Source organism: Neophocaena asiaeorientalis, unplaced genomic scaffold (genome assembly GCF_003031525.2).
Source record: "Neophocaena asiaeorientalis asiaeorientalis breed wild unplaced genomic scaffold, Neophocaena_asiaeorientalis_V1.1 scaffold399, whole genome shotgun sequence".
NCBI lineage: Eukaryota > Metazoa > Chordata > Mammalia > Artiodactyla > Phocoenidae > Neophocaena > Neophocaena asiaeorientalis.
The window spans coordinates 3,255,064-3,267,708 of NW_020173964.1; the positions used below are offsets into that span (position 1 = coordinate 3,255,064).

At 37.1% G+C, this 12,645-nt stretch overlaps 1 protein-coding gene across 1 annotated transcript in view; it reads left to right on the forward strand.

The window, feature by feature from the left end:
* Positions 1-12,645, forward strand: part of ADAMTS6 (ADAM metallopeptidase with thrombospondin type 1 motif 6) — a 263,626-nt gene that overhangs the window by 238,371 nt on the left and 12,610 nt on the right. Inside the window, exons 22-23 of the mRNA XM_024753116.1 lie at positions 8,499-8,675; positions 11,159-11,315. Coding sequence (XP_024608884.1) covers positions 8,499-8,675; positions 11,159-11,315 — 334 coding nt within the window. The remainder of the gene's footprint in view (positions 1-8,498; positions 8,676-11,158; positions 11,316-12,645) is intronic.

Genomic DNA, 12,645 nt, shown 5'->3' on the forward strand with positions numbered 1-12,645 from the left:
AGTAAGGGCTGCATAACTCTGAATTTGGCCATGTTATATTTTTTTGCTGCTTGCCAGGAAGTAAAGGTTTTTGGAGTAAGGAAAATCAGTGAGAAACTAGTCGTCAATTTAATTAAAAAACAAGCCTGAAGTGAATTTGAGAGAATATTATAAGTGGGTTTTCTTCTTCGTTGCTATTCTTGAACAGCGTTATAAGCTCAGAATTAGTGATATGTTATATCTTTTTTTCCAAGTAATGTTCCAGCCTAACCATATAAATCTTACATATGAGTTTAATTTATCATCACATGTTATATATCTATATATATTTTAATTGCTTCTGGGGAAGAAACACGGAGTTGAGGGTTATAACTGTCAAAAAGTCAAATTCAGATTTTATCATTACCTCCACTTATATGATCATTGAGGAAGATCTGACTAAGATAATGTTTTTCTGTCATACATGTATATATAAAAAGTCTGATATAATCCCGAGGCCTCAGAAAAATGGTCGTATGAAAAATGAGGTAAGAGGTAGAGTTAATTCTTGACTCTTCATCCTGTGTGAGACATATACAATATACACACTGTACCATTCTCTACATTTCCTAAAGAAGAACTGAATCCTTCTGTAGTGTTGGTTAATGTTAGAAAGAATGAGTATCTGGCTATATAACTAAAGGTCATTTTTCTAAGTTAGCAAAACAGGATGCATTTCCTGCTGGAAACATTGTGGTACTTGCTTTAGGTATTTCCTGTAGACCTCATAAGTTTGTCAAAAAATAAACAACAGAAAAAAATTAAACATTGTTCTTTAGGAACCTCTGGATGTAACTTTTCTCCCTATGAATCTTACTGCTTGAGTGGCCTTATTTTGCTAGAGGCACAGGGCTAAAAGAGAGACCTGTGTTTAAGATGATACATGGAAATGGAGATTCTGACCGGTTGTGGTTATCTGTGGAATCTTTCGCAGAAGTTGGGAGTGTTCTTCCAAGTTTCCTGGCCATAGTCCAGCTTCAGTAATTACATTCTGCCTACCTAACTTTTATTTGTGTTTCAATCAAATGTAGAGATATTCTCAGTATTATTCAGTGGTTATGGAAAACAGTATGAACTCTTCTGTTCCCTAACAGTGGGTGGATTAACTCCTACATTCATTTGGAAGATAAAATCCAGTGATAAAGACAAGACATTTTACAGAATTGTACACATGTTAGTAGTTATTTTACTTGCAAGTCAGTGCCCAAGACCCTTATAGAAGTTCATAAATAGTCTTTGATAATGATGGCAACGTTGTTATTGGAAAATCCTAATGGAAGACCTGATAATTGGCTGCAACATTTTTAGGGTTTCAGGCCAAGTCAGTAAGTATAACTGGGTACTTTCTAACCACATTGGGATAGGAGCTATGGAGAATTCAGAAGAATCTCAAGAACTTGGGAAAATAAGAAATGTCCATGAAGCAGCAAGAGAATAACATAAGACAGTGTTTAACAAAATGGTGGATTGTGAGGTATAAATGTATAAGTGATACAGAAATTCAGAGCTGAGAAGGTCAGAATAGCCTGGAGTAGGCTCAGAAGGCGTTTTAGTTGATGGGGGTTGAACTGAATGTTGTAGGAGTGTAAGATTTGAAACTGGAGAAGTATTCCTGATAAGAGAAGCAACTGAACAGAAACGCAAAGATCATGTGGTGAAAGTAGAGTGGGAGAAAAGGATTTGTTTTAAAGAATAAATGGAAGATAAGATTGAATAAAGTAGTGATAGGTAACAGGAAGGCTTGAATACAGAACTTTATACCATATTATCCTTCTACAAAAAGTGGAGAAAAATCAACAAGTTCAAAACCAGAAACTAGAAAAAACTTCTGCTGACCACTAAAACGCCAAAATCTTCTCATGTGCAGACTCACTTCACATTGGTCTCTGGATCTACATTTTTCTGTATCAGTATATTTTTAACATAAAACACCAAATATAATCACCTTAAGGAACAGATTATGTATATTACTGTATGTTTCCATTCCAAACACCATTTTAAGATTTTCTTCCTAATTCAACTTCATACAGGTTGTAGTTACCCTACTTTTAGCATTTTGCTTCTCATCTACCCAGTCTTAGAAGTGGCTTGCTCAAACGGCTCTGCGAGGCTGTTAGGTACTCCTGGAAGCTGCCTGGAGAAATACGTTTAAGTTAAGGGGACTTTTAATCACATTTCTGCTATCTTCTTTAAGATAGCTGAGTCAAAGCTTAGGGGAGAGAAGTGGAGCTGGGGGCATAGAGTACACATGTTGGGACTATCACTTCCAAAAAAACCAAAAAATAGTGCCTGTTGTCTCTCCACAGACAACACAGGAAAACTATTCTGGGGTAAGCATGAGTCAGGAAATCCTGCCATTGCCGTCTCAAAGATTCTAGTTGAACATCATCTATACCATCATCTTCATCCTTTGTTCAGGAGGAAAGAGATGATTTTTGTCCCCATTCAGTCTCTCCTGTTTATTTTCCAAAGGAGAGGGTGCACTCTCACCCTTCCATTTCCCTTTACCATAAAACCTACCTCTTCTCCAGATAAGTTAAAAATAAGTAAAAGTAAATAGCATTAAGTGAAAAAAAATGTCTGAGTAGCCATGGAGAACAAAGTGAGAACAAGGAACCTGTTCTTCTCAGAGGAATGTAACATCTCCCACTAATGAAAAGAGGAGGTCCCAGCAGAAGAGCACGCAGTGTTCAACCTCTTTCACTTAACTTTTGCAAAGATGTTTCACACGATATCTTTTTCACACGCCCATGAAAACTTCCCTCCTCTTTCTGCCCCCTTCCCAATTCCAAATATCGGCTGTCTGAGCTCTGCTAATCACAAGGGTGAGGTTCAACTGGTGAAAACATGTTTCAGTAAGAGGAATGTACCCTCTGACCTTTTTCTTTTCTTTGCTGGCTTCTCTAAATGTAAAATTTCCATTGTTGCAAAGCCAGGAACCGTGTTCATTTTCCCCATCAGTGAAACTCACCCAGTGCTTATGGCAAAAAAAAAAAAAATTTAAGCCAAATTGCCTTGGTGGAAAATGGCTCTTCTGCAGTCTTTGTGAAACTAATGAAGCCATGGCTTTCCCATTTCCTACAATTTAGCCTCACTCCTGAGATCACCCATGCTATGTTGAACTTAAATGGCTTTCTGTTTTTGCCCTCTCTTGGCATGTGACTCTTAAAGTGTTGCTGTGTACTGTGAATGGGCTCCAGCAATCCTTAGCCATTCTTTTGATGTATAGGAGTGGTTTCTTTTGACTCCCACAGAGTACCCATTGAAAAAGTTCTGTTTCTTGAACTTATTCTTGGACAAATAGATGACTGGCATCATACTCAATTGACCTGATGGGATTTACATTTAGGTAGCATTACTTAAGAAGGATGGGGCAGGGGGAATCTTCCTACCCAGGCACTGTTCTTTGTTTTAGTAGATACTTGTGCTGTCACCTTGTTTACTCCTAGGTTCTACTCTGATGCCATAACTAAGTAAATTAAACCCACCTCTCCAGAGAGAATTCAGGCTAACCCCAAAATGTTAATGTTTCTATCCTTTACAAGTGAGAGCCAAATTATTTTCCCTGGTGTGGTTTCAAATGTTTTTTCTGCAAAATATGTTTTTGCTTCTTAATCATAGAATCTTGAACTGAAGTATAAATGTATCTCTCATAAAAATCACCTCCTATATCCCACTGAGATGAGAACAAAAAACAAATGGTCTGGTCAGATTTTAAATAATTGTAAGATTCTGATTATATGAATAAAAGAAGAAAAAAAGATATTTATCTGCAATGAAGAGAAATAGTAAGAAAAGTAATTTTACTAAAGAATCATTTTCTGCTGAATTATCTTCCACCCAGCTACCTAATGGTTTATTACGAGAATGAATTGAATGAATTTTGATATTTATAACTAGACTTTAGTCTAAAAAAATGACTTTTTATTACTAAGTATTCAATTTCTAATGATTTCTAATGAATTTTACTGCATACTCAAAAAGTGTGTAAAAAATATACCCTTTACATGGGTATAGACTAATGATTATCTCTGAAACATGCTCTGAATCATTTATGATTAATTTAATGCCTATTAATCATACACATAATTGTGGTTGCATCTTGCTTTTCTAGGATTTCATGTTTTTTTAGGTAGCTAAATAAAACTGAGGCTGTCAGATAGATAAACATATTTATTCATCAGAAGGCTAGAGAGGCAAAGATGAAATGTAAGCTAAATAAAGCAGAGGGAAGAAGCAAAAATAAGAACAAGCTGAGGGTTGTCTCTGCTTGAACATCTCTGACATAAGGTCAGAAGAATTTGCAGGATAGAGTTCTACTTAAAACGAGGTTGGTCTAAGTGGCATCCCTGTGGCTTTACTATTTTTTACAAGCAATTTTTAGACATTTCATTTTACAGTCACCCTCTAGAAGTGCAATATTTGCAGAGACCAGAGTTGAGATTCCGGCTATAGGCATGTAATATTTGTGGCTAGATCTGCGGGGCTCAGGGCTGGTATATTCATTGAATCAGTATGTAGTTTTCAGTCATTCACTATTTTGAGAATCCAGTTGATTATCTCTACTTCCAGTGCTGTAGGATAGAATATCTGTGACTTATTTAGTGGAGCTTGGGCTATAATTTTCTTAATTATTTCTTGCCTCAATAGAAGATGTCATATGTTAAGCTTTGCGTATAACTTCACATTGTCCCACAGAGGGTTTGTGTCTTTGTACATTTACCTTTCAGAGCATTATCTTTTTCAGAGCTGCCATCCGAATTTATCTGTACTTCTCAGTACTTCAGTTTCCCACTAGTAAAATGGGTGTGAGAACAGCACTTCGTGAGGTTTCCATGAAGATTAGGTAAATTGTGACATGCAAAGGACTTAGAACGCTGCTTGACACTTAATAAATTCCAATGTTGCTTTCTCTTTTTATTCTTCTCCCTATTATCATCGATCTTATTTGTTTTTTTGTCTTTGATTCCCTGGGGACTTCTCAGACACAGATGAATGAATTGTCTGTCTTTGCATTGTCTGCCTCCCAGAACTGTAAGCAGGACTTTGGCATAGGCTCTTAGGAAAGACTGCTAGATGTTACTTCAGTCTTCAAATAATAGCAGAAGCTTCTTGCTACTGGCAAAGGATATTGGAATAAGCAAGAGACCTATGTCCTAGGCTTAATTAATTTTTGTATTGAAGTGGAGTTGATTAACAATGCTGTGCCAATCTCTGCTGTACAACAAAGTGACTCAGTTGTACACAGACAGACATTTTTTTGTCCCAGGCTTTAGTATACATATGTATGCTTTTAAAATGCGAAGAGGGAAGGGGAATGGCACAAGTGCCTTTTTCAGTAAATTTTCCCAGTATAGAAAATTAATCATAGCCTCAAAATACTAAAACTGAATACTAAACTGAATTCCCTGTACATCCAACGTGTTTCTGCCTCTATCCCTAAAGTCTGAAATACCCTTCCATACTCTTGTACTTTATCTCATTTATTTTTATAATAATTAATACTTCTTATGTATTCTCAAGACTTTGTTTCTGCCAATGCTAGGAGCTAAAGTATAGATCAGAAGGCTTAGGATTTAGTTCCAGCTCTACCACTTGCTGTCTGTTTAACCTCGATTAAGTTGCTTAAACTTTCTTGTAACATGACTCAAAAACTTATATGAGAATAATGTATTGAAAGTATTTTGTGAACTGTGAAGCTCTAATGGAATATAAGGTAGTAGTGGTATCATTATCAATAATAATATTAAGCATTAAGAGAGTGACAGAAGTCCCCTAAGGCTGTGTCTTCTAACACTGGTGGTCGATGGAAGAGACTTGGTGAGAAGTCAAGAGGACCAGACACAGGTGGGACAAGCTCAAGAGACTCGAATCAGGGCTTTATTCATTCTACAGAGTGCATGATTGCAAGATAGGGTTGCGTGTCTTGGTTTCTCGATAGATAAAGTGACAGGGTTGTTGTGAGGACTAAATGGGATAATATGTGCAAAGTACGTGGTGTAGTGTCTGACATGCACTAAGTAGGTGGTAACGTTAGGTCTGTCATTTAAACACTGCATGACTTTGTACCAATCACTTACTCTGGGTTGTTTCTTCATTTTAAAAACAGAATAATAATTGTCATCTCACAGGATTTTTGTGAAGACTGTGTGAATTACAGCGCTTAGCACAGCTATCTAGAGTGTTTATTAAATGGCAGCTGCTATCAATATTATCATTATTTATAGCAGCAGTAGTCATAGTAGTACTATGAGCAGCAGCATTAGCTTTGTGCCTGGCACTGGGCTGGCACTAGGAATACTGTACCTTGTTGAGTATGGAGAGGTGAATCTGAAGAGGTAAGCAGAGGCTTCCTATCAGTGTATAGTAAGATATTTAAAGAGTTTGAATTTTTATCTTGAAGACCACTGAAGGATTTTTTTAAAAATCAGAACAGAATATAACTGGCTGTGTGCTTTAGAGAGTGGATTGGAGGGAGGCAAGAACAAGAAACAGGAGACCTGTTAGAAAGCCATTGCAATGTTACACGTAGGAAGTGATGTTTGTCTGTAGTAAGGTTAGTGGCAGTGGAGACAAAGAGAAATCAACAGATGACTGAGTATATGGGTAGAGTGAGGCAGCAGCTAGAAATAAGGATGTTGATTTGGCTGTGAAAAAGAATAACAGGGATCGGGAATTTCTCTCTTGATTTCTAAATCCCTAACTAAAACCTTTTTTGGAACCATATTGGAAAGAACTGGATGTTATTCTCCTTCAAAATGCATCTTAATGTAAGGTTTTCTAAGTTGGAGGAAATGCACTCTGTTACCACATTCGTTGTGATGAAGAGTGTTCATGAGATCCTTGATTTACACCTGAAAGAATTTTAATATTTTTCTTTCTTTCCATGACATGATCCAGGTTCAAGGGTTACCCCTGACAAAGCCACTCAGGGGTATGTACATTGTTCAAGAAGACATTCCCATCCCACAACTACTAGTACATGTTGATTTACCTAAAAGTAAATCAAAACCGTCATCTTCCCAAATAAAGGAGGGTATATATTTATAGAGTGCTTTCTCAAAACCCTCTGCTGGATCCTGAGGATGGGGGTGAGGTTGTGTACGAAAATGAAGCAGAAATGAAATAATGTTAAGGAGCTTATAGTCTGGTAGGAATGAGAAGACTTATGAACACATAATTATAAAATAAGAAATTGGTGATTAGGGGCACAAGAATTTATATATTCTTGCATCCTCTTTTATGTTACTTAACCTTGTGTTCACCTATCTGTCTCCTACATTAAAACTGTGAGCTCCTTGAGGTACAGACTGACTTATTTATTCATTCTTATGGTCTCCCCTCCCCCCAGTCTAGTGTAGTTCCTGTAGGAAATTTGGAAATGGCTTTTGAATGAAAGGTATAGAAACAGGGCTTCAAAATATTGTGGGTAAGGGTCTCACTTCACTGAGAAGAAGTACAGATTATAAGGAAGGGCTCAGATGTGCAGGGGAGAAAGCTAGAGGACTTCAGTCAGCCACCACGTTGAATAGGTGGCTCTAGAACAGAGCACTCCAATTAACTAGGAAAAGAGGTAAGTAATAGACTTCATGACATAGGAAGAAGGATCTTTTCCTCAGTATGAAGAGCATACTGGTCCAACTAAAGAACAGTCAAATTCATTATGTTTAACTGATGGACAAGCAAATGTCTAGAGATTTTCTGTACAGTAAACCTTTACCTGTGATCATGTATCCTTAGCTAGCACACTCTAAGAATACAGTTGGCCCTCTATATCTCTGGCTTCCACATCCATGGATTCAACCAATCAAAGATTGAAAATGTTTGGGAGAAAAGTTCCAGGAAGTTGCAAAAAGTAAAACTTGAATTTGCCATACACTGGCACCTATTTACATAGCATTTACATCGTATTAGGTATTGTAAGTAATCTAAAGATGATCTAACGTATACAGGAGGGTATGTGTTGTCATCTTATACAAGGGACTTGAGCATCCACGGATTCTGGTGGCCTCCAAGGTCCCGAAACCAGTCCCCTGCAGATACTGAGGGACAACCGTACACATCTAAATCAAAGACCACTTCTGATGGTCTACTAGTTACATAAGAATTCTTTTCAGAAGACTACACCTAGCAAGTAAGAAACCAAGGATTCCACATTCCAAAAATTAGCAGAATCTTATCACAACTGAATATGGCCAAGAATAGGGAGGAATCACGGAATAAGCCTACACACAATAAAAGAAGAAAGTATGCTGCCAAGAAAAGCAAACTTTGGATTTAGCTCTTAAAGACCGTAGGGAAAAAGATAAAAGTTCTTCTATTTAAAAACGTAAGGAATTTTCAGATATGTAAGACTGCCTAGAATTGAGTATGTGTGTACCTTGTTTACCCAAACACACATTTACTTGGAGAAAGACCTTCCTCAAATTTTTCTCTGTCTTTAGACTATCGTTATTCATTAGTATTTGTTTTATTTACAGTGCACTCCCAAATGTGGTCCAGGATTCAAGCATCGGATTGTCCTGTGCAAGAGCAGTGACCTTTCTAGAACATTCCCAGCGGCACAATGTTCCGAGGAGAGCAAACCCCCTGTCCGCATCCGCTGCAGTTTGGGCCGCTGTCCTCCTCCTCGCTGGGTGACAGGAGACTGGGGCCAGGTAGGGCAGTTGGACTGTGGGTTCCTGCTGAAGCAGCACCTTGAGACACTTGAGGTTCCTGATTGGGTCATTGTAGGGGCTCAAGAGATGAGTAATAACACGTAGAGGTCCAGGTGTGAGATGTGAGTGTGAGACAGTGCATAGGCAGCAGCAGTCACACATAGACACACTGAGCCATGTTTCTCCCACACTTCCCACTTTCACCTACTCCTTGGATTCTAACATTTTAACTTAAAATTAAAGAGAAATAGTCTAATGGCCAGAGATTTGAACAAGCTACCAAAAGTTGGATTCTAGTGCCAACTCCCTCAACTAATTCAAGACCAGATCAGTTAACACCATTGTCTTAGCTTTCCCACTGGCAAAATGACCTCTCTTAACCTCACAGAAAAGATGTGGAGGTTTTAATTAGCTTGATAATATGATTGACAATCTTTGAAATGTTATTAATACTTACTCTTCAATGGATTTAGCTGATGGAGACTATGAATTTGGAAAACGGGTATATAGGGCTTTTAGTATGTACTTTTATATTGATTGGACTCATTTCTATTTTATGTTCCAATTCCTACTTTTTCTTTCTTCTTTCTCAGTTTTAAATTGTCTTATCTTGCTGAAGGTCACCTTAAATCCTTTAAAAGCAAATTGATATATTTGGATAGAAGGAAAATTAAGTATTGTTCTTTTGAATGTCAAAAAGGAAATTTATTAGGTTATGTTAAAAAATAATGCTCCAGAAAGAAAATTTCTAGTGAATCAATGCCCTTTTACTGCGGCTTTATAATTAACCTTGAGCTGGTCATTTTCTAATATCTGAGACCCAAATAAATCAGAACGGCATATAACTACACCAGCACGATTTTGTTTGTGCTCTGGGCCTGCCATTACTTATTAATAATGGCATTTCGTAGAAGTAGTTACCAAAATTATGGCCAAAATTCAATATTACTAGAGTGCAGCAGTATCTACAGACTCTTCGGGGAGCGGGCAAAGATTTTCAGTCTCCATTAAGGCAAATAAATATACTTGCTCTGTGCTCAGCCCTGTGGGGAAACAAAAGAAGTATGATCATAAAATAATTAACATGTGCATTGTCTAACAAATAATTAATAATTTGCTTTTGTATAACAGTACTTAGTTTGATTTACAAAGTGCTCAAATGGAATATACATCATAAGCTTAAGTAAACATTGAATGCAATGTGTTTCTCTGTAGAAGTGTGACAGTTTCACAATTTATAACTGATATTATGCTATTAAAGAATCAGTACAGACATGCTCTTATGATTTTTATTTAAACCGGCTAGGAATTTCCTTTCTTATATATTCTTTGTTGCAATTCACTGTTATATGAAGGGCATTTGAAAGTTTTTGCGTGTTGATAATTTCACCAAATTTACAGTTATCAGTTTGAGATTGTTCTTTTAAATATTGTCAAGTCCTTTTCTTCTCCTCTATATTTTCAATTCAGTTTCCTAAAATTGAAATTAACCAGTGAAAATACATTTTCAGAGATGCTTTACTACATGTTTATGGTGCATTTATTTTTCATTCTGTATTTAGAAACTTAAAAGTATCTGTAAATATCCTTGCAGGTCCTGTAAGTGCTTTGAGAGTTTTTGCAAATAAATCCAACAGGGCCTCGGTTTGTTTACCTTGTAAACATCACCATCACCTGTCTCTGCACAATTAGCTCCTCATCCCTTTGATCCCAAATCTCACAGGCTTTCTGGTATTCTGGGCGGCAGTCCCAAAGAATAGACCACAGCTTTACTCTTCAGCCTGGTCAGCTGATCAGTCCCAGCTGAAACTAAGCCCCTCAGAGAGAAACTTCAATTCTAAAGTAACCGAATCCCCCGAGTAGATGAAAAAGGAGAGGGAGACATGCTAATTGGCTAACACCAGACCTCTTCTCAGATTTGTCTCAGATTTGTGTGACTGAACATACCTCACAAAACTCAAGGTACTTATTTATGCCCTTTTTTTTTTTCCCCAAACTAGTCCCATCACCAGGCCCCACAGCAGTCACTGCTGTTATACTGAACTAATATTTTGATCAGATTAAGAGCACTCCAGTAGACCATCAGGTTGTTTTCCCACAAACCTATAATATATAAATAGGCAGCAGTAGTGATGTCCCAGCCCTAGAACCTCTGATTATTCTACTTCATCACAAATATTTTCTCATTATACTCTTGTTTAAGTTCACCAGCACTGCTTGGAACTGTTGAAATAATAGCCCCAAAATCTCCAACTGTTGTCTTGTGGAAACTAAGTTGCTTCCATTTTCTAGGGTAATAACATGATCCTTGAGTTTCTAAACCAGTTCTGTAATAGAATGACCTAATCATATACCTCTCTAAGGTGAACTACATATGGGCTTTAAAAGCTAATATCTATGGTATTTGAAATGACATAGTATCTTTTTTACCTCCTGAAAATTGTTGAGCTCAGTATTTTGTTTCTCCCTGTCTTTTGGTTTAGTGTTCTGCTCAGTGTGGACTTGGACAGCAAATGCGGACTGTGCAGTGTCTTTCCTACACTGGACAGGCATCGAGTGACTGTCCAGAAACTGTTCGACCTCCATCGATGCAGCAGTGTGAAAGCAAATGTGACAGTACCCCCATTTCCAGTACTGAAGGTAAGTTTCCCAGCACCTCCAGTATAGAAGGTAAGGGGCCTCTGGTCTCTAGTGGTTCACCTATACTGATTCCCAGAGTTCAAAGAGCCCCATAAAACCACTGTGGTAGTGTGTCTGCATAGAGCATTTGTGAAAGCTACATATATACTGGATATGTAATCAGGAAACCTAAGTTTTCTTCCAGACTGTTCCATTAACTGTATGACCTTATTAAGTCAACTTTTCTGGAGCTAAGTTTACTTACCTATGCGATGAGGGAGTGGGGTGGATAATCTCTAAGGTTCTGTCCAACCTAGCATTCTATGTTTGACTTGTGCTAGAAAGATAGAGATGATTTCTAACGAACCAAGCTTAAAACTGAAAACGTCTGTTTCTTTTTGGCTACAACAATGGACCTCTGCTATTGTAAAGATTAAAATTCATGCTTGTGATACATATAATGAAAGCATATGTTTGAAACTACTTAGGTTACAAATGCTAATTTTCTCCTTGAAGAAAAATAGAAGAAGGTTATCATATAGCTGTCTATATAGGAGGACAAAAGTCTTCAGACTCTGAAATTTCTCTTTGTTGTATATGGGGAAATCCCTTTATTAACAGCAGATGCCCATCCAAGTCCTGAATTTTCTTATATCTTATTTAAATAAAGGTACTCTGTTTATTCAGTTAAGCATTCATTGAAATTTCCTGAATGCTACTATGTGCAAGGCATAATAACAGAAACTATGCGGAGTGTAGAGACAAAAATGGCATAGTCAGGAAGTTCAGACTGCCTTCTCACATGAAAATGGAAGCATGATCAAATATACAAACATCTGAAGCCATGAATTTTAATTATGTAAGAAACCCAGCCATCGGACTCTGCTTTAAAAACAAATAAAACAAAAATAAAGAGCTATGCTGACTATAATTTGTGACTACTTTTCAAATGAAAATGATATGGTCATTATTCTATTAAAAAGAAATTGTTTCTTTTTATCAGATCTATCCAGTTTGAGGGATTTTTTTTTAATCCTATTTTTCAATGTTTCCATAAGGAATTTCATTTTAGGAAGAGCAATCATCTTGCACGACAAGATGCAGAAAACTTGCTTCTTTGCAAGTGGCCTGGTTCTTATATCTGAGCCTCAACACAATATACTTACTGTGTAACTTACTCTTTCAAAGAAGTAAAGCCTTACCCTATATTAATTCAAAATCAGAATTTTAATTTGCAAAATCTCTGGCTCTAGTGCCATTTCCTTTTTTTTCCCTTTGGCAAGGGATGTCCTGGAAATCTAGCTTTCCTTGTCTTGGGAAGGGCTCAAAATCTATGACGAACAGAAGTACT